Raw genomic sequence first — 22,885 nt, forward strand, 5'->3', positions numbered from 1 at the left:
ACAGGACACACTTTAACCCAGTGCATTCCTGAGTTAAATTAGAAAGGAAAAATTCCCCTTTTAAAAAATGGCTATACCACTCACATTATACTAGGTAGTTTTTCCTCAATAGACAGAATTCAACAGCATGTAAGAAATTAGTGCAGCCGTGGGCCAAACACCATTTGGGGTACCTTCGACAGGCTAGGGAGGATACACCTGCAAAAGATGGGAGGTGGAATGAAATACAGGTGGTCGGGAGTAAAATGATGTTACCAGCAGGTGGCTCAGGTATTTATCAATCAAGACTTTTGCCTTATGAGTAAGTTTTTAGAAGAATGCCATATATGACCGTCATTTCCAACCCTTTAATATTTTATATAGAATAATTAATAATAAAATTTAAAAAGTAAGATCACACCAAATGCTCCCCGGATTCATTGCTTTTGCATTCATTGAACGGATGGGTGTTGAAGACCTGCTCTGCATCTTAATGGGTGCCGTGAGGGATACAGAGTTGAGTCAGCTAGGGTTCATTTCTTCCAGTACAGCCCAGTCCACTTAGTTGATTTCACTCTGGTGGGGAAGTCTAGCGGACAGCACAGGGTACATCCTAAAAGACATAAAATAAAGAGCCATTGATGTTGCAGGGGAGCAGAGACCACTTTAGCTGGGGCTACTGGGGAGGAGTATATAGAAGTGGAAGCATTTGACGCACTATGGGAAAGCGCTGTGGAGAGGCCAGTGTGGAGTTGGCAGTAGTTGCCTTTAACCACCTGTCACCAATTCTTCTGGCCCATCGATGAATGGCAGCCCACCTTCGTGGTGGTAACCCATGCCATCTCAGCCACTCAACACATTAGGGAATTCAGAGAGCCTTTTAAAGGGTAAGGGCATCAGTTGCAAAGCTTTGCGCCTCAGTCCCTGCAAGGGTAGCACATGATGTCTTTCTATCTCACTAGCCCACAACGCTGAGGGCCCGCAGTGACACTTCTCACCTAATTCAGGTAGAGACCTCAGTGAACTGAGAACTTGGAACCAAATTAGAGCATGTTTAGAATAATCACTTGGTCTAATAATTTCCTAACTCCTACTTTGTAACACTTGGGGATTCCAAAGTAAATGAGAATTTCTTGAATTATTTCGGTTAGATCAATTAAAAAGTTTTTTAACTTTATTGAGGAATAATTGACAAGTATATAATTGTACAAATTTAAAGTGTACAATGTGATAATTTACTATCCATATACATTGTAGAATGATGACCAAGATAACACATCCATCATCTCACGTAAACATAGTTGAGTCTTTTTTTGTGGTGAGAATGGTTAAGATCTAATCTCAGCAACTTTTAAGCACACGGCACTGTATTATTAACTATATAGATTGGGTTTTTAAAAGATACGTTGTTTTAATTAAGTACAACAAAATGACACTCATGAAGATTATGTAACCTGTAGAAAAATGAGTAAGACAGAATGAATGAAAACAGTTGAATACAGTATCATACATAGATGCTTAAGTGATAATAAATATATGTGTGAATAAGATGGGAAAGGCTGAAAGTGGTGAATTATAAGTTCTTTCCTGGAAAAATCTTCACATTTTTATTTTAGGAATAAAATTAAGATCGTTTTTATGAAATCAGAAGAAAGAAAAATGGTTAAATACTAACTCACTTCTAAAAAGGTGGTATTTAGGGACCTTCAGCCCAGCTGTCCATATCTACCAACATAGCTAGAGAAAAGAGGGCTTTGTTGTAAGAGAAGCAGTTTTTGGTCTGGTATTTTATTTTCCAAATAATTTTCAACATAAAGTTACTATCTTTGATCAGATTTAAAAATAAGAAAGAAGACACTTCTGAAGTTTTTTCCTGCCAAGAAGTACACATCTCACTAAGTTCAAATTTACATTCAGAGCCATCATGAAGGATGTGAAAAATAGTCGAGTGAGGTCATGGAAATGCTGCCCGTCAGGATTTTTTTTTTCTTCCAAGATTTTGGACATTATCTTCTATAGGACGACAAAAACTTTGGAAGTTTATTTAACCCAGAGGTTTGGATCATACTTCTTTTAAAATGCTCAGAAGTCTTCCATTTGTCTTATGGAGACATTTATTATTGGTACGAAAGGCAGTTTGAGTTGTCTGCTACGTATAATCATTAAGTTGGATCTAGAGTAGTTTTAAATGTTTTATTATGGAAAATTCTGAACATGAACAATAGTAGAGAGAATTGCATAAGAAGCCCCCGTGTGCTCAACACTCAGCTTCCACAGTCTGCACCTGTGGCTAATCTTATTCTGTTTCTCCACCTCCTCTGGTTATTTTGAAGTGAATCGTAGAGATCATATTTTATCCGTAAATATTTAATTTTGCATTTCTATAAGACAAGGATTCCCCCTTTTCAATAGCTACAGTATTACCATCACTAGGGGAAAAAACCCTACAATTCCTTCATTTCATCAAATGTCTAATAAGTGTTCATATTTCCCTGGTCATACTATGAATGCACTTCTTAAGAAAAAACTCTTCGAATTGGAATCCAGTCAGGGTCCATGTGAGAGTTCATCTCCTCTATCTTTTTCTCATCTGTCTGATGTATTTGTTAAAGATAATGGTTTTTTTTTTATTATAGAATTTGCCTTATTCTGAAATTTGTAGATTGCATCCCAGTGGTATCCTTTAACATGTTCCTCTGTCCCCCGTATTTACTGTAAAGTGGTAGTTAGCTCTAAAGACTTATTTTATTTTTAAAATAATTTATTTCAGTTTTCCCTAATACTACTTCCTGGCTCGTGGCATTAGCGAGGAGGTACATAATGTCTGGTTGGAATATAACACGTTTTTAAACAAACTCATAGGTGTATTGTAGGAAATGTTCAGTACTCACTTTGCAACTTTTCCAATGCGAATTTTCTTGCATAGCATACATGCAGAAAAGTACAAAAAACCTAACTGAATAGCTTGATGGATTTTCACAACGTAAACACGTACCAGTGTCTCCTAGAAACTATCCTTTACCCCCAACCAGAAAATTACTATCATGTCTTCTGATGTCATAGATGAGGTTTTCTTATTTTTTGATGTTACACAAAGTTTTGTCTTCAGTCTTTGTGTCTGGCTACTTTCGTTCAGTGTGTTTGTGAGATTGGTCCGAATGGTTGTACTTCATTTCTGTGTAGTATTTCACCATGTGAATATCCCACACTGTATGTAAAACCTATGGGTTTTTTCCACGTTGGGGCAATTATGAATAGTGCTGTTTTGAGCATTCTTGCCCATGAGTTCTGTGGAACAATTGCATTTGTTTATGTTGGGTACATACTTAGGAGGAGAATTGCCAGGTCATAGGAGACTTGTATATTTCAGAGACTACCAATTTTCCAAAGTGATTCTACTGATTTACACCCCCTAGTAGCAGTGTGTGTATGAGTGCACCATATTCTTACCAGCATCCGGTGTTTTCTTTCTTTTTCATCTTCTGTAGCATCATAATGTTGTGGATTTAATTCGCATTTCTTTGATAACTAATAATGGTGAGTACCTGTTACATGCTTATTGGCCATTCGAATACTTCCTTTTGTGAGGTGCCGGTTCATGTCTGTTTCTTCTTTTCTCTTGGGTTGTCTTTTTCTTATTGACTTGCAGGCATTCCTTATATATTCTAAATGAATCCATTAGAAATATGCATCACAGACATCTTATTTGCCATGCTTTTTATTTAAGTATAATTTACATACCATGAAATGCTACCATCTTGAGTACCATACAGTCAGTTTATCAAGACACAGAACATTTCCATCACCTAGAGAGTTCCCTTGTACCCCTTTCTAGTGACTACCCTCCCCCTCACAAAAGCAGCCACTCATCTGATTTCTATGACCATAAATTAGTTTTGCCTATTTTAGAATTTTATATAAATGATTTTCTACGCTACATACTCTTTGTGTTCAGCTTTTCACTTAGTACATTTTTGAGATTCATTCATCTTTTTGCATCTATCAGTATTCATTCCTTTCATTGCTGAGTAGTATTCCATGGTAGATTATATCTAGTTATTCATTCTCATGTTGATGGACATCTGGATTGTTTCCAGTTTCTGGTTATTATGAATAAAGCTGCTAGAACATTCTTGTACAAGGCTTTTTATGGATATGGCATTCACCTTTTAAAAATTTGTTTTTTTTTTTAATCATACTACATTTTCGGTGTGAATATTGTTCTCTAGGAAATCCAGATATCTGAATGCCTGGCTTTGTGCAAAAGATAAATGATTTATTTCCTAAAATAAATTTCTGGAAAAAAAATTCACACTAGGATTTAATTAATTAGCTTCTCTAGTAGTTTAAGTGAGTCATATTACAAACAACTGCTTGGGAATACCAGTTACTTTACTCACTTGGGGTTTCATTCATATGGATTTTTCCCTCTTCCCCACTTGTGTGAACTTATATAATTGGCTTTACTGCAGTTATTCGCAGTCACACTAATAGAGACCTTGTTTTTTGGAGGAAGAAAATTATTTGGTCAAATGTATTAGCCATTCTCTCTCAGCCGTATTTGGAACTTGAGTTTCAAACAGTGTAAATACTCCTTGGGAATGGGAGCAGGTGAACATTCTAAAAACAGGTAGTTTACAATGACTAGAAAATACAATGGTAGGAAAAATGATTTTGTGCTAAATGTCACTTTGGAGATGTGTGCAATAAGAATGTGGTGATCGTAAGTAAAAAACAATACCACTGAACTCCTCTACCCCAATGCCTATGATGTTACTTTCTATAAATACTTCTTGAAATATGAGAGCTTTGATCCTGTTGCCAAAATAATGTGAGAGCCTATAAATTTTCTAATTATAAATGACAGGATTTAAATTTCATTCCACCATCCCACCATGCCCCCCCCACAAGAAAAAATGATGTGACTAGATGACTACAAGTGACAGGATTGAATTAAAGCACACATCATTTCTGCTTTTTGTAAGGAAAACCACAGCTGCTGCTCCCCTGAGGGAACTGGTGCCAAGGCCAAGCAGGCTGCTCCTTCTTTTATTCTGTGTCAGGCCAAATGATCGAAGTCACCTGTCCAAAGCTAGTATAGTAGAAGTGGAAGTTCCTTTTCTCAAATGGGGCATAAAGTGTGTTTCTTTAAGCTAGTTATTCAGAGAAAGCTCTCAGTAGAAGAGAGAAGGAATTTGGAATTCAGTTTTGCATCTCTTGCTCAAATAGTAATAGGATTACTTACTGTATGATGAGCATTTTAATATCGATTATGCAGCGTAGATGCACGTATGCCAACTGTGATCATAAAGCTTTTGCTTTATTATTCTGACAAAGCATTTAATTTTGAAGAGACAGTAATTACAAATAGAGTTCTATGTAGCCCCTCTATTGGGCACATTTAAAAATTCAGAATCTACCTCTAGGTGGCAGCACCAGATACTTTTTTCCTGTTTCACTCCAGCTTAATGAGTTCTGTATAAGCAGGAAAACTTTTAAGTCTCTCCAAACTTCGAAATAAGCTGCTTATTGCCAATTTCATGAAGATTTGGAAAGATTGATTTATATGTTGAATGAGTTGAGGGCTTCTTTAAGCTTGGAGTTTGACCTTTAAAAGAAAGATGCTGGCGCAGTGATCCTTATTTTTTAACATGACATTATATGTTTTCTTGAAAAGATTTAATTTAGCCCTCTGTGATTTGCCTATTGAACTTATAATTGTCCTCCCAAGAAAATCACTTTTTATGACATTTTTATATCCAAGAAACTTGTACAAGGATCATTATATACCTAATATTTTAAGGTAATTACAGTGTCTTCTCCCTTTATATTTAAAAAAATTAACATTGACTTATGACCAAGAATGCTGAGATGAAGTCCCCTCTTTTGAAGAAAATTCAGCTTGAGAATAAATCTGAAGTAATTAGCTAGGCCAGTTGGCTTTGTTATTTCCATGGGCAGATAAGGGTTGTTTGTGGAAATGGACATCTAATGTAGGAGATGTTTCACAAGGCCTGATATTTTTTTCTAACTTTTCGTCACTTGTTGGACTTTTCTACATAAGTAGCAAGGTAGCCCATGTCCAGTTTTGGTTTACTCAACAGGCAGCCTGCCCCAGGCCTGAGATACACTAAGGAGGCTGTGGCTGGTTGGGAAGCCTGGAAAGATCTTTCATTGCTTCCCTGTCACAGCCCGGCTGGTTTTGTATATGTGCAAAGCCAGTATTGTTTTGTTCCTTGATTTTTGGATTGTGAAAGAAGCTCGCCTTTTAGAAAACTTCTTGCTTATTATTTTTCTTCTTCCTTACTTTTCGAATAGTAACCGTCTGAGAAATTGATGAATAATGATGTCATCCGAGAAAACGGTGAAGCTATTTTATCATGATTGCAAATAAAGCAAGACATTATGTGAATATAGTTGGATTCGCAAGTAGAGTTTAAGAAATTTGCAACAGTTAGCCTTCACTACAGAAAAGAAATGGCATCATTCACAGGCATGGTCTCAGTTCTTCTGCCCGTTCTGGTCTTTCAGCGAGAGCACATAGATTCCCACACACTTCTCTAATGTGCTGTTTCTCTCAGGAGATAGGTAACTTGTAAAATAAAAGTACATATTGAGTCTTGGGGCCAAGTGACCTATGTTATAGTAATTTATGTCACCTAGAATGATTTTTCGAGTTGTTTTGAATGTGCATTCTTTGTTTTTATTATACACTGTCATGTTAGGAAATATTCACTTCGATTAATTCCTACAAAGAGCAGCTATTAACTTGTTATACAGCATTAACATGTGTTTCACTTATTTTTCCAAATGCGTAATCTTGAATGAATATCATCTGATTTAAATGACGTTCATCCACTATTTTATTTTTTCGTTCATATGACATATCAAGTGTTTACCACGTCATAGGCACTACTGAAAACAGTTTGTCCTTTAATATCTGATTTAAACTTCAAAAGTGCATGGTAAGTGGTACCACATCCATTTTGCAGATGAGCAACTGAGACTCAAAGTCTCAATCTTATTCTTTATTCAGCGCCTTTCCACACTGGGTCAGTCAGCCTCAAGTCTTTTGTAATTACTAGATTTCACTTGACAGTTGACCAAAGAGGATGTAGGGTCTTGTCACTGAATATATCTGTTAGATTATCTACCTATGCAACTATCAATAGAATCAAAACAATTTTTAGATATTGTTGGTATTTGAACTTTTTGCTCAGTGACTATTTTATATTACTTATTTACCTTTATACTAAAATAAAGAAGATAGCTTTCCTTAGATTTCTAAATAGCTTAGAATTCTTAGGGAATGCTATCCTTAAAAGGGATACTTTTAAGAAAATATTATAAGATATAGTGCAGAATAATTATCTTTAAGTATAAATTCAAATAGTGGATTTTGACAGATATGCTTTGACCAAGGATAAATTAAATTGATTGACCTTAAAATGTTTTTTTTCTCAAATAGTTTTGGGGAACAAGATAGCATAAACTATGATCAATTAATTTCTTGTGTTGTTTTGATCGAAACATGGAAGATTATATATGTTTGGTGTCAGGATTGATGGGGACATTTTGGCCTATAGAATCTGTAGATTCATTTTTTTTGCACATATTTCAAATTTCTGAATCCAGAACACCGACAAACCATGCCACGTTTTGTCTTAGATGCTGCTACTGAATTTTAACCACTGAATTAGATTGCAACCTACATGCTGTTAACTACTGAGCCAAGATGAAATCGACCACTGCATTGAAATAAGGCTTAGCAGTTGTGTCTGCACTTGAAGGAGTTGTAATAATAGCAATGAACTTGTTTTCTTTAATGGGATTTTTATTCTCTATTTTCAGTTTTAATAGTGATAACTTTGATTTTAAGAGATTTTCTTAATAACAGTGCATATTTATTGGAGATTTTCACCATAATTTTAAGAAAATAGTTTCTTCCAAACCCAAATGTCCACTGGCATATTTCTGCGTTATTATAATGTCATTTACTTGTTTTATTTATAATCTCTTATAAAAAGAGAAGCCATTTATCCATGTGATATGAGCCTCTATCTTGAGTTCAAGTGCTCGTGTGTGTGTGTGTGTGTGTGTGTGTGTGTGTGTGTTGATTTAAAATCATTCTTTTGTGAGTTTTCTTTGCGGTATTTTTTGGATAAGGGAATTCAAATAATTGTACCTTTCTGAATTTGTTTTTTCTTTTATATTAACAGGACTTGACCCCACCCAATTTCGAGTTCATTACTGTCATAAAGATGAAGAGAATGATGCTCTACTTGGTGGCCCAGCACAGCTCACTGATGAAGAGAAATACAGGGACTGTGAAAGATTCAAATGTCCATGCCCTGCGTGTGGAATTGAGAATATTTATGATAGTGTTTTTGAGTGTTCGGTTAGTTGTTTCTTTTTGTTTCCTTTTTACATTTTGTAAGCCAACTACTACTATAAAGGCCTTTTCTCCTCACTGTATGTATAAAAGGGAAAGAAAAGCATACATATTGCTTTTGTGTGTTTAAAGAATTTGAGCATCCTCTGAATTCTGCCTTCACAACTTCCTTTATTTCTTGCTTGAAAACTCTTAATAGAATGTGCTTGAATATTGTTTTTGGCTTCCTAGAGTACTTGGCCTTGGTTTTTAAATGGAATCTCTTAAAATATCTAAATTATCTTAAAGTATTTTTATTGTAATTCCTAAATTAGTAACCTGTATTTCCCTACTCCCAACCCAATTTATTAAGACTTAGAGCAATATTTTTCTTTATCTTAAATCAAGTTAATGGGAACTAAGTGTTTTTGAAAAGTTTTTGTTTATCTTTACACATCCCACTTGCCTCCTTTTTGACAAAGGTACTCTGATTATCTTTTCTGCTGTCTTTTCATGTCAGACATTAAAAAAAGTCACAGAGAGACATTCCTTTCAAGAAGTACTGCCAAAAAATGTATCATTGACCTTGGTTCAGAACTTGAAACCTGGCCAGTTTACTTGATTCCACTGTAGTATTATTCATGTACTAGCCATTGGCAAATGAGTAGGCAGCAGAACCGTGTAAAACCTTGAAACTGAAAGAAAATACATCCTTTATCTAAATTAAAAGTAATTATTTTAAGTTAATTTGGACAAACAGCAGATGTTTTGCATTTTTTTGAATCAAAACAAAGCGGTCTTTGGAAGCAAGTGCAAGGAAGAGGCAGACACAGATCAGCAATACTTGCTAAATCCTTGAGTTTTGCTTCATTACAGCTGTAAATAAGATAGTTAATTGCATGGAGGCTTGACGACTTGCAGATGGGCTAACTGTGGAAGAGCCGATGTCAAGCTCTGAAATCTCTTCCACCTGGAATTGCTTAGCGTGGCGGGTAGGGTTATGTACCAGATTGGAGCAGGAAACCAAGATGTTTAAGTATCAAGAAGGAAAACAAATGCTCCAGAAACCCCAACAGTTTTCCTATATATTATATTTGCTTTGTCTTTGTTTAAAACAAAACAAAACAGGATGTTTTCTCCAACTACTAATAATTAATTCTTTCAAATATCTACTCCTGCCTCCCCTCCCCCAAATACAATGCAAAGGGGGGGGGCGGATTATAGAAACTTTAGATTTGCTAAGCTGACAATGAGTGATCGCTTTGTGGTATAACACTAACATTTAATTTTTAGGCTTTATTCTTAAAATTAAGTTGACACTATGAAAGCAAACTAATGTCAGCATTTACCCAAGTTCAGAATAAGCACAAATTTAAAATTTTTGATTAATATGTCTAGAAAGGATGCTTATTTCCAACAATGTGACTTCACTGGTATTTTCACCAGAAAAATTAATTTATCTATAGAGTCTATCATGTATTGAATGTTTAAAAAAAGTGATTTTAGGATTTTCCCTTTGACTTCATACTCCATTATGATGGTGGCAAATGAGAGGAAGGTATGTGTGACCAAGGAGATCTTTGGGAGGAAAGCAGTTGAGAAAATAGGCTTAAAAACTCACCGATAAAATGAATTAAGAATACTGTACACTGGGACAGTAAGATTAGCCTTTTGTAACTTTCTGTGTACTTGTCTGTCTTGGCTTCTGTAGGGAAATGATATGGAGCTCAGCTTGTTTCGTTGCAGTAACATCGACTGTAAGGCTTCACCTCTGAACTTTATGGTACAGCTGAACAATAAATTGATCTTGGACATTAGACGTTACATTAAAAAATACTACCAAGTAAGTATCCATAATGAGTCTTTTTTACATGCACAATGTGTTTAGGTTTGGTACTTGTTTCAAAAGAATGTGGTTTCGTATTATTGTTTTTTTATGAAACTAAAATTTTGAAATGACTTGGGAGGAAAATGATTTGATTTTCTATTGGGCATTACATCTGTTTTATTACTGAGGACTGTTTTAAATAGTGAAATTTTTGCTTTTAAGGAAAAATGATAATATAATTGGGAAATGTTTTAGTTTATTGTTACCTAGATAAGACTAAAGTAAATGGTCACTCAGATGTCTGGACAGAGGAGGGAAAATCAACTTTGCTTATCTTTGGCGAGTAGAGCCATCATGTGTGGTGATGTTAATAAACTGCCCACTAGCTAAGACTTTGTGTTTATGTGGTAATCGAAACCATTTCATAGCTTAGTTGTTTGAAGAAATAAAGCTGAACATCTTTTAAATTTAAATGCAATTTGTCTGGCATTTTAAAGAGAATATCTAATTTTTAAAACATATAGTAAAAATACCAGAACAATAAGTGAGCTGTGTTAGAAAGATGGCTTTTTTCCCCAAAGTTTTTGTTTTGTTTTTAACACGTCACATGAATGAGTTTTTTTCTCTTCAAAAATTAAAATCTCTATATTTCTCATTTTTCTTAGTATTTCATTATGTAGTTGGTCATCTGAGCAAAATTTCTATTACTTGAAAGTTCACCGTAACTTATTTAAAGAAGCTACTTGCAAGACATTTCCAAAAATGCTCAGGTTCTGTTAGGTAAGACCCATGACTTTGGTCAGTATCTTTTTATAGTTTCCACTTATGTATCAGTTAACATATAACGTAGCATTTGCTTTACAATGGATCTCATTGAATGAAAATCGAATATTAGATCATTAGGACGAAGAGTGGAAACACAGAGTTCCAGTATTGTGATTTTGGAGTAGAATCATTTGTTATTTGTCAAAAAAAAAAAAGCCTCAGTAGGTTTGTCTGAAGATTTTTAAAATACTAATTGTGGCTACACTTTGGGAAATCTGAAACGTTTTAGTGACTAATGCTGTGCTGTACTTAATGCACAGTTGGATGGGAATAAAGGTTATCTGTGGGTTCACATTCCACAGTAGACGAAATGTTCAGTGCCTGAGATGTTAGGCCTTTATTTAGCATGAAGAGCCCAAATCAAAACTACTCAGGTCCTCATTTACAGACCTCGTTGAACCTGCTTCTTGACACTTGGGAAGAATTCTGAGTTTTCTCTTTGTGTTTAGTCTATCAAAATCTACACCATGGAAAATGTTAATACTAGAAGAAACTCATCTATTTCCTTCTATTAGAAGGGACAATCTGTTTTGACTATGTTGGGAGTAGGCAGAAAAATGATCTGTATAGTTAGAAATATGCCCTAACTGAAAGATGGCTTTTTAACCTAATTGTCTACATGTTGTGGTGGTGTTGGTAGTGGTTTTATGAGTATTTTTCAAGCTAAATAACCTAGTTTTATGGCTCTAGACATTTAACCCAAGGTTTCTGTAGCATTTGCTTCGATTGTCTTATCTGCTAGCCAATCTCTCTAACCTAACCACAAGGAACAGTTTTCTTATATTTACTGCCCACTCAATTGACTTTCCTAAGGGATTTCTAATTAAAATATCCAGACGTCACTCTTAAAATTGAAGATTGATATGACCGTCCTTAAAATTTAGGGACCTAATTCTCTACTTTCTGATCTTAGTTCTGTGCAATTAGATGAGAAAGAAATCCATTATTCGTTCTTTTCGTGGCCCCATGCTGAACAAATGTTTCAAATATTCTCAAGATCAGAGCTTTTGTACAGAAAGCTCACACACCTCTAGGTTCTACTTCATTGGTAGATTGTTTTTTTCCCCTCACCCCAGACTTAAATGAACTTTTGCAGTTAGAGGGTCATGCGTTGAGTTTCTTTTGTATTGTGCAAGTGGTAGTGATTGCGGTTCGTTCAGTGTGCTCTCCACAGTGGAGGTGGCCCTGCTGGAGATTAATGCACCAAGTGTACTGGACACAAGGATTTGGCAATAAGTGCAAACATACCTCGTTTTATTGCGCTTCACCTTATTGGACTTCACTGATTTATGCGTGCGTGTGTGTGTATGTATGTTTGTATTTACAAATTTAAAGCTGGACCCTCCTGCATCCTGCAAAAAGATTACAACTTGTTTTATTGTGATACTCGCTTTCTTGCGGTGGTCTGGAACTGAACCCACAATATCTCCAAGCTGTGCCTTTACTGAGATTAAGTGACTGTTCTCTGAAGCTAATGACCAAAGGGGTTTCCTCCTATTTTGCAAGTTGAAAAATACTACCTACTGGATATAAAAGTTGTTAGTAGACTGAGAGCAGGAGTCTCAGTAGTTTTTTCATTTTAGTCTTAGGATCACTGCAAGGAAAGTATAATGTACATTGAGAAAGGAAGGCATTGCCATAAAGAAGCTTCAGGAACACAGTGGAGAAGTCCGATACTTGACCAAACACTGTAACCTGCCAAAGAACACAGTTCTAGATCACCAAGAAATCGGGTTGTCAGGAACAAAGGGACAAAAGTTTGCAGTAACAACGTATACTGTACTTCTAAATCACTTTTTAAAAAATACGTCACATATTGTTATTTTCTGTCATGAATAAATAGCACTGACTGAATAAATGTGCAATAACAAACATTAAAGATTTTATGTATCAGAGAATGTCATATAATGTTTTAATACTGGCTCTTTTAATAGGAGAGGAAATGCTTTTTCTCTCTCTAACCATATAACAAGGATTATATCTCTTGAATTCTCATTTCCTAGAACATTTAAATTTCAGTATACGTAGAAATACCAAAAGCACCAAGCAGACTATTTTAAGTAATCTATTAATTTCTTTAGGAGGAAAATAATTCTAGTGCTTTATCTTGAGATTTGATGACGTATTGAAAGACTTTGAAGTAGTACAGAAAGCTCTGATTCAAAGTTGATTTTGTGCCCTGGTCATTGTTGGTTTCTCTGTCCAAAGTTAAAATTGAACTGTTATTTATTTATTTATTTATTTATTTATTTATTTAGAGAATCATAAATAGCCAATTTAAAGACCATATCTCTAAGCTTTTAGGGGTGTTTTTGAAAAATTGAATTTTACAGTGAAAAATTGATATGTGTTCCCCTTCTTAAATTCTGCTCCAGAAGAGCAAATACACACACACACATACACACACACACACACACACACACACGCACACACACACACAAAAGGGAGAGAAACACTAGCTAATCTAAATTGGGAAATGAAGAGGGCTTTTTTTAAGCATGAAAATTTCATCATCTTGTCAGCTGGCAGAATGCCTGCTGTGTGGATTCACAAAGGCTAAGAATTACACTTTCATGAAATTTTCCTCACTAACTGCCCTGGTTAATTTGAAAGATAACCCACTGTTCTAATTCATTCCTCAATTGGGCGGTGCAGGTTTTATCTTTGATCTGACAAAGCATTTGTGTTAATCGTTTTGGCCCTCCACTAGACACTCTTGGGATTGTGCTTTTACAATAAATGTGTCTGTGATAGCTCTTTAGTCTATTATACTTACAATAGATCCATAGAACTGGTAATTAATTCTCCACTGCTTTGGAAATGGGAAGAATAGGTGTAGCTCTGTCAAGTGCTGCTGGGAAGTTTGTTTAGCTGGTTCATTTTTGAAGTGTTCCCCTCAGCCGTCCATGAAGCAGCTGCAGAAGAGAGTCTGAGATTGGGATGCTGCCTGTCCTGAAGACTTGCTTGTAAATGGGAAATCTGACCCCTCTTGGTACCTGGGAGGGGGGTAGTGGGTCATTTACTTTCATCTCAAGTACTATTAGTTATAATGTACATTAAACCCTCATTTTAATACTTAAAGAGCCATCCATTTCTAAAGGTGGATAGTCAACTAAAATATGCTCCTAAATTCTCATTGATGGCTTACGCAGGTTTTAGAGAGTTCCAGCGGGGCAAAATGCATGCCTTACCAGCCTTGCCATGTTTCTAGCCACTTGTAAAGCAGCATTTCTTAGAGCACTTCACTGTGATTTTTACAGGGAACAGCTAGACAGTGCCACGCATATGATAACCATTGATTAGTTGCTAATACCAGAAATTGGTGGTTGAATTCCTTGGAAATTTGCTATTGATTTAACAATCTCAGAATTTTTCTGAAGTAAGCTTTCTGAGGACAGGAGCTATTCTTTGGTGTGTCAGTAGTGTGTGCATTTCAACATTTAGTAACCAAAGGAACCAACAAATTAAGGTTATACTTTCTTGGTTTTCCCTTAAGTTCTTTTTTTATACTGCTGTCATATGGACAGAGGTTTATTAATAGTATACAAGATTTCTCAGGTTGACACGAAATTCCACAGGATTTTAAGGTCATGAAAGCATTGATAAAGCCTTTTGTCACTCTTCTATATTTTATTATCACTGATTACTAATTTCAGTATATGCCTTTCTCCAACTTCATACCCTTAATTTATTTCTCCCCTAGTCGGGTATCAGGCAAAGAGACACTGACCAGAAATATTATTATCATGATGCAAAATCACATCCTGCATGAACATCCTCTCATTGTCATGATACAAGAATCGATCTCTAACTACATAAGGTGGCAAAGAAAGTGAATGATGCCTAGCTGTTATTCTTCTCATTCCTTCTTGCTCTCTCCCTGTATTTTTCTCTTTCGCTTCTTAGTATATTAATCGTGACATAAGCCACATGTTTATAAAACCTCTTTTGGACCCAATTTTCCTGAGGAATTCCAAAAATAATGTCCACAATCAGTTGTGTCATGATGCAGAGATTTTCTTACGCTCACGTGGAGGAGGGAGCATGTGACTGGCGATGCTGACCTTCAGCATGCTGCTGGCTGTGGGTCCCTCTGGAGGCCTGCACACATCCGGGAAATGGAGTGGGGTGACTTGTAGTGTATGAAGAATCCATGTTAAATTTGTTTTTCCTTCTTTGCGCGCGCGCGCGCGCGCACACACACACACACACACACACACACAAAATGCTTATTAATTTTGGGATGGATTTGCCTTCCTCGAAGATAAATGTAATAACCCCCAAGCATAATGTCATTAAGCCAGAGACTGAATTGGAGCTACCTTTTACTAAAAGTGCAAGGAGGGCAGGGTGAAGGATTGCTGAAAATATTTGCTACACCAAAATAGACACCCCTTCAGCATCACGGGCAGCGAATCCATGGTGCCCAACGGTGACTGATAAAGGATCTCTTCTTTAGGAATGCACAGAACTCAGTCAGTAATTAAATCTGGTAAATTAGAGGTGAAGCAGCCTCCTACCCCATTGTCCCCCGCCCACCCTCACTCTTTCACCTTCTCAGTATAGCAGCATGCCCGAGCTATGCTGTGCAGGTGGATCTCAGTGTTTGAGTACAAAACCCATTGCATGGCTTTTACAGCCAGGCAGTGATGTTCAGGAACTGTCTCCTGTCTACTGCAACTATTTGGTGTTCAATAACCCTCAAAATTTCTCATTTCTTACCTGTGGTGATGCAGGCTGATAGTTTTTAGTTGATAGTTTGCAATATGCAGTAGGCTCACAGGTACATTAGTTCAAAATAGTTTAAACTCAAAGCACTATCGGAATTATTGTTTATTTCCTTGCCTCTGCATTTATATTTAGAACATTTAAAAAGAATAAATTGGGTTTCTTTTTTGTAAAGACTCTTAACAGCATAATTATAAGTGGTACAAAAGGCATGCAAAGAAGCAATAGATATCCATCCCACCCATTCAGCAACACAGGCAGCGCGATCCACGCTGTCCCAGCAGTGCTTGAAGAAGGATCACTTCTTTAGGAATCTGTAGAACTCATCCTAAATCTTATTAAAACAAAACAAAAGAACATCTTGAGAATTAGTATTTCTTACTGCTTCACACCATTTCTTTCTTCTTCACAGCATTTAAGCTAAGCATAAACGAACAGCGCAGACACCAATTGCATTTTTTATACATAGTATTCTAAAACCAAGGCCCATGTCGGAGGGTTGGTATGTTTTTATTACTGAGTGGCTGATTTTTATTAGTTATGAATATCAAGTAAGGTGATTTGATTGAGTCAGGTGTAAGATTTGGTGTTATGCCATGGTGTGTTCTCACAGGAAAACTAAGAAACGAGGGATCTGGTGATGGTTGGAGGAGAGTGTCATCGTAAGTAAATTTATTATCAAACAAATGTAAGTAGATAACAGGTCAAGTCCAGTGCCCTAAAACGTGACAGCCACATATTCTACACAAGCAGCTTCTCATGGTTTAAATGTTAGCTGTTATAAAGGAGTTCTAATAAGCAAATCGGATCAGATACAACATTCACTTGTGTTCTTGGTATTTATCACAACACCTCTTTATCTTTGATCTCATTTAATCTTAAACCTTAGGGCATGGACCATGTTTGGGGAAGCTGAGAACAAGAACATGATTGCGAGGAGCTAACAGGGGACCCACACCAAATTCTGTGGTGCCCTGACCACAGAGTACAGTGTCCACTGTAGAAGACTGACCCCAGAGCCACGTGCAAGATCTGAGCTTGGGCCATGTAATTCTCCGCACATGCATAGTCACCCTCTTGATCTCTTGGTCAGAGGTGGAGGCAGTTATAGCCACGGCCCCTGCCTGTTCTTTCCTTATGTTCTGAAAGTTCGACATTCAGTTATATCGATTTTTCAGACCAGCTGCTGCTAGCCTCACGATGGACTGTGAGGTTTGGACTCAAACACCAAGTTCAGAGCTCCTGTCTAGTTGCTTACCAGCTCTGTAACTCAGACTAGTTACTGAACTTGTCCAAGGCACAGTCTCACAGCTTATAAAATGACTAATGGCACCTGCCACATAAGGTGGGAAGGAGAATTATCTGGGATGATGCATTTTAGGTGCTTAGAAAACACACAGAGAACACTCAATACTAACACTTGTTATTCCAATGTGGCATAATGGTAGACGAACATTGCTCGGCTCTGTTCTTTTGTGTGCTCAGAACTCCCAGAGATTCCGACCTGGGCTGGGGCCTTGCTGCCCCTGTCTTTCTGAAGCATCCATCTGAAAGCGTTCGTCATCTGGCTGCTCTCCTTGTCCCATCCCCTCAGAAGGATGTCACAGTGTGCCGTGATGCTCTGTGGCCCTTCCTGCAGTCGCCGGTATAGGAGTTTGCTTTTCAGTGTTGCCTCATAGGTTCTCACAGTCAGCCTTAGGACACTAACAAGGGCAGCTTGGGGTGGTGGCCAAAAGCCAAGAAAGGACACCAGGCTATAACTCCTTTAAGACCAGCAGCCAGTATTGTACCTAACCTATAGATGTCCAGGAAAAAGTTATCGAATGAGTTCATGATATTCTGAGAGGTTAGTTGTTGCTATCAAGCAACTCTCCCAGGTCACAGGAAGCTTCATTGAGACTGTGACCATATTTGAGAACCCTAGTCCAGAATTCTTTGCATCATATGGTAAGACAGCCATTCATGAATAACAAGTTGCTTGCCGTCTGCACTATGCTCCCTCTTTCTGTAGCATGCCGCAAGGTCTAGGGTTAGCATGACAAGCTCGGACAGGCCCCGAGGCTGGCTGGGATATGTGTCCCGGAAGCTAATGATAGCCACCCAGCAATGGGCTAGTCCAGCTGTTGAAGGAAAGGCTGGGGTTTCAGCAACTTCTGATACAGTTTGCGGCCTCTGAACGGAAACTTGGAGGTTCTTTGAAATGCAGAGGAAATGCCTTAGGAATTGTCAAATACCCGAAAACAAATGGGTAAAAAACAGAAAACTGCTTGTGCCCAGACAGAATTCCTTTCTTTACTTTGATTTCTGTAACCTTGTGTATTTAGGAAAAACTCAACTGCAGGTCTGACTCCATAATCTAGAGCTTCTGTCGTGTGGGAGAGTAAGAAAGTGAACCAGAACAGATTTCATTTAACCTTTCAGAAGTGAGATTTTCACACCGTTGACCTTGGCTACAAGGAGCAAAATGGAACTATCCGCTCTCTGCTGCACATGTAAATGAGAGAACAGGAGAGCGCCTCAGACGTCCATCTCTCATATTTGTTTTGCCTAAAAAGTGTATGTTATGGTTCACATGTAGCATTTGGCCCTTTGCAGATAGTTACGGATATGAATTTGCAGATCACCCTGTCTAGCTTGGTCGTGTAGGAAATGGAATAATCATATTTCTGTTCCAGAGGGAGTTAATTCAGCTGCCTTTCTCAAAAGTTTGGATTCCAACAAATAACATTACTTATAAAAATTAGAGCTGCAGTATTTTCCAAATGATGGCTATTTGTTTCGTGCTTGGCATGAATCAGGAATGGCTTTACCGTGTGCTCCTACCGAAACTTGTATTGGTCTCAGCTTGGTTTTGAAAAGCAATGTATAACTTTTTGTCCTGGTTCGAAACTCCTCTGAATCTTGGCACTTCCTCAAATGTTTTGTTTGTTTTTAACTATACTCCAGCATATTTTAACTCTTAGGGAGGGTGATTTTGTGAAGTACATCGTCGGGCTTGCTTCCTCAAAGGTCCTTGGCCTCATTCAGGCTGCTCAGGTGCTCAGGGCTCCTTGGCCATTTGGGAATCTCTTCCAATGGGAATCTAGATGATTGGCCAGCCCAGCTCTCAGGAGCCTAGTGTAGCCAGCCTCCAGGCTCCAAACCACCAGCAACGAATGTTTGTGGCGAGAGAAATTTTACCTTTGAAGAAAGCTAGAAGACTAAGTTGCATCTTCACCTCACATTTTTCCCCCCAATGACTCATGAAGACAGAAAACCCCAACAGCACGAGGAGCTGTTCTAACCCTCAAGTAATTATAGTCACTACTCCAGCTTTCTAGAAATGACCTGGATGTTGAGCCACTTAAAAGTATAACTTAACTTTCCTGTTTTCAAAGATGCTTCCATTTTGACCTACCCACATCTATAACAGGACTTATTTTCTAATTCTAGCACATGTATAGAGTCATGTAATCACCACCACAATCAGGGTACAAAATAATTCCATTGTCCCCCCAAAACTCCCTCTTGCTATCCCTTTATATTCACACTTTTCCCACCCCGAACTATGGCAACTACGGATCTGTTCTCATAACTATAGTTCTGTCTTTTCAAGAATGTCATAGAAATGGAATCATATAGTATGTAGCCTTTGAGACTGTCTTCTTTCACTTAGTTCATTCCTTTTATTGCTGAGTATTATTCCAATGTATACATGTATCCATTTGATCCATTCACCCGTTTAAAGGTGTTTAGGTTATTTCCAATTTGAAGTAATTATGAATTCAGATGCTATAAACGTTTGTGATAGGTTTCTGTGTGCGCATGTTTTTCTTCTTTTAGGATGAATACCCAGCAGTAGAATTGCTGACTCATATGGTAAATGTACATTTATGCTTTTAAAACACTGCCATACTGTTTTTCAGAGTAGCGGCACAATTTTTCATTCCTACCAGCAGCATATGAGAGTTCTGATTTCTGGGCATCTTCCCCAGCAATTGGTACTGTTGGCATTATTATTATTATTATTATTATTATTATTATTATTATTATGTTAGCTATTCTAATAGGTGTGGGTGGTATCTCATGATTTTAATTTACATTTCCCTTGATGGCTAGTAATGTTGAACATCTTTTCATATGTTTATAGTGATGTCAAAATCTTTTCATGTATTTATTTGCCATCCTTATATCCTTTTTGGTGAAATGTCCAAGTTTTCCCTCATTTTTCCTTTGCATTGTGTGTTTTCTTATTGTTGGGTTTTGAGTTCTTTATATGTTCTAGATGTAGGTCCTTTGTTGGATATATGATTTGCACATATTTTCTCCTAGTCTGTAGCTTGTCTTTCATTAGATAAAACTTTAATTTTGATGAGGTCCAGTATATTAGGTTTTTCTTTTACAGACTGTGCTTTTGGTTTCATATCTAAAAACTCAATTTTACATCTAGACCTGTAATTGATTTTGAGTTAATTTTTGTTTAAGGTGTGAGGCTTAAGACAAGGTTTTTTGGGGGGGAAGGGGGGGTCCACCTAAGTTCATTCGTTCCAACACCACTTACTGAAAAGACCATTGTTCCTCCATTGAATTGCTTTTGCATCCTTGTCAAAAACCATTTGAGCATACTTAAGCGAGTCTATTTCTGGACCCTCTGTTCTCTTCCATTGATCTCTGTGTTTATCCCTTTGCCAACACTACAGTCTTAATTACTGTGGTTTTATATATAAGTCTTACGTAGTGCGTTCCTCCATATTTTTCTTTTGAATGTTTTAGCTATTCCAGTTTTTTTCCCTTTCCATATAAATTTGAGTCAGCTTGTCTTTATCAACAACAACAACAACAAAAAAATGTCCTGCTGGGATTTTTATTGAAATCGTGTTAAATCTATATAATCACTTAGGGGAAAATCGACATCTTATATTGAGTCTTCCAATCCATGAACATGATCTATCTCTCCATTTATTTAGATATTTTTCCCCTTTGATTAGCATTTTATTGTTTTCCGCATACAAGTCTTGCACCTGTTTTATTAGATTTATATCTAAGTAATTCATTTGAGGAAAGTTATTTCTTAAAATTTTGTCTCTAATTGTATTCACTAATATATAGAAATACAATTTTTATTCTCATATTGCTATAGTTCAGAGTGTTACAAGTGAATCAGTTGGTTCCCAAGAGTATTTGATAGCCATAAAACATTAAAACTAACATACATAAATTCATAGTTAATATGCAGCCCTCAATTTATTTTATAAATCTATATTTTTTTGGATCTAATATTTGGCCACAGAATAGTGACGAGTTTAGGGGGAAAAACCCCCAGCTTATATAGTATAGTGTCACTTATGTAATATTTATGTGTGTGTGTGTGTGCGCGCGCGCGCGCGCGCACGCTTAGATGTCTAGAAGGATCTTTACTATATGTCAAAAATCATATCTGAGTGCTGAAAAGTTTAGATTTTTAATTTTTTCATATTGCTTTCCTCTATTTGACTATTTCACAATAGGCATGTGTTGTTTTTATCATAACAATGAAGGTGGTTAAAAGAGAGAATAAAAATAAAACTGAATTGTAATATAGCCCTTACTAGTAAATGACCAGTATAGACTCCAGTCCTATTTGAGAAGTATTTACATCCTAGGAATCCTGATGTTGCCCCAGCCATTTTATGATTCTAAAATTTTACATTATAAACCAAAGGAACATTTCAAGATAGATGGAACATACTGAGAATACCGCATTTAGAATTTTTCTTCACCACAGCATTTCTTTTTTATCATATGTTTGCCTCTGTATCAGGCCAAGACAGTGGATCTCAACCTTGGCTGCCCATTAGAATCATCTTAAAAGTCTGATGGGTCAGCCCATCCTGGAATGTTAGATTAGGATTTCTGAGGGTGGAGCCAGAGTATCAATCAGTGTGTTTAAAAGTTCCCCAGGGATTACTAAACTCCTCAAAAATCGCCTGTTGATGAATTCTCATGTAATATATAAAAACGACTGAATATTTTATAGTGTGATTTCTATATATTAAATCTATGGTTATTTTATATATTATCTGATTTCTGTACATTCATATAGCTTATGTAGGAAGATACAGAAATAAAAGGTATTAATATTTCCACATTTTTCATGGGCTTCACCATCCTCGTCAAGTCTTCAGGTGTATCACTGACACTTAAGACATGCCAGATAATTAATGTTGCTCAACCTTGTCTCTTCTTGGCTGTGGATATGATTGTATAAACATAGGCTGAGGAGTATTTGTGAATTGTGAATAGAAATGTCATCTTCTCTGTGTCTCTTCTAGGAGACCTCTCATATAAAAATCTCATGACATCATCTGATCCTACTTATGCTAAGAAATTATGTTCTTTATAGCACTTTATTAAAGTGGTTCTCAGATCTGAAGTCCTATAACTCATCATAGTCTCTTTGTGAGCAGCCTCAGCTTCTGATCTATAGGAGGTGCCTCCTGCCCAGGCCTACATTACATGAGCAAGGCCCAAAAGTCAAAGTGTGGCAAGGGAGATGCTCACAGGGCACAAAGTTGTAGTTAAGTAGAAAGAATAAGTCTAGAGATATCACGTACGGCAGGGGTCCCCAACCCCCAGACCACAGACTGGTACTGGTCCATGGCCTGTTAAGAATGGGGCTGCACAGCAGGAGGTGAGCGGCCGGTGAGCCACCAAAGCTTCATCTGTGTTTTCAGCTGCTCCCCAGCACTAGCATCACTGCCTCAGCTCCACCTCCAATCATCAGGACTTAGATTCTCATAGGTCCCTGGTGCCAAAAAGGTTGGGGACCACTCATAGCACAATGACTACAGTTAATAATACTGTATTGAAGATGGAAATGTGCTGAGAGTAGATTTCAGGTGCTCTCATCACACAAAAAGGGGTAACTGAGAATATGTTAGCTTGACTGTAGTAATCACATCAAATTATTATGTTGTACACCTTAAAAATATGCAATGTTACTTAAAAAATAAAATCGCAATAAAATAAACAGGACAGTACCTAGGCTGTATTTCCCAGTACTCCTTATAGGAACCAGATACCAGAAGTGGGATTCTGCACCTTCCCCAATATGCACAACTTGAATGAAATTAGAAGGCTGTCCATCTTTCGAAATATTTTTGACTTCTTCAGGGTTTCTGTAGGAACTTCGAAAA

General features: G+C 37.0%; 1 protein-coding gene across 3 annotated transcripts in view; it reads left to right on the forward strand.

Moving 5' to 3' along the window:
• The window catches only part of POLA1 (DNA polymerase alpha 1, catalytic subunit), a 275,388-nt gene that overhangs the window by 124,862 nt on the left and 127,641 nt on the right, over positions 1–22,885 (forward strand). For all 3 annotated transcript variants that reach the window (XM_016121342.2, XM_036227193.1, XM_036227192.1), the window contains 2 exons: positions 8,199–8,377; positions 10,062–10,193. In XM_016121342.2, the coding sequence (XP_015976828.1) occupies positions 8,199–8,377; positions 10,062–10,193 (311 nt within the window). The remainder of the gene's footprint in view (positions 1–8,198; positions 8,378–10,061; positions 10,194–22,885) is intronic.

Source organism: Rousettus aegyptiacus, unplaced genomic scaffold, assembly GCF_014176215.1.
Source record: "Rousettus aegyptiacus isolate mRouAeg1 unplaced genomic scaffold, mRouAeg1.p scaffold_m13_p_9, whole genome shotgun sequence".
Taxonomy (NCBI): domain Eukaryota; kingdom Metazoa; phylum Chordata; class Mammalia; order Chiroptera; family Pteropodidae; genus Rousettus; species Rousettus aegyptiacus.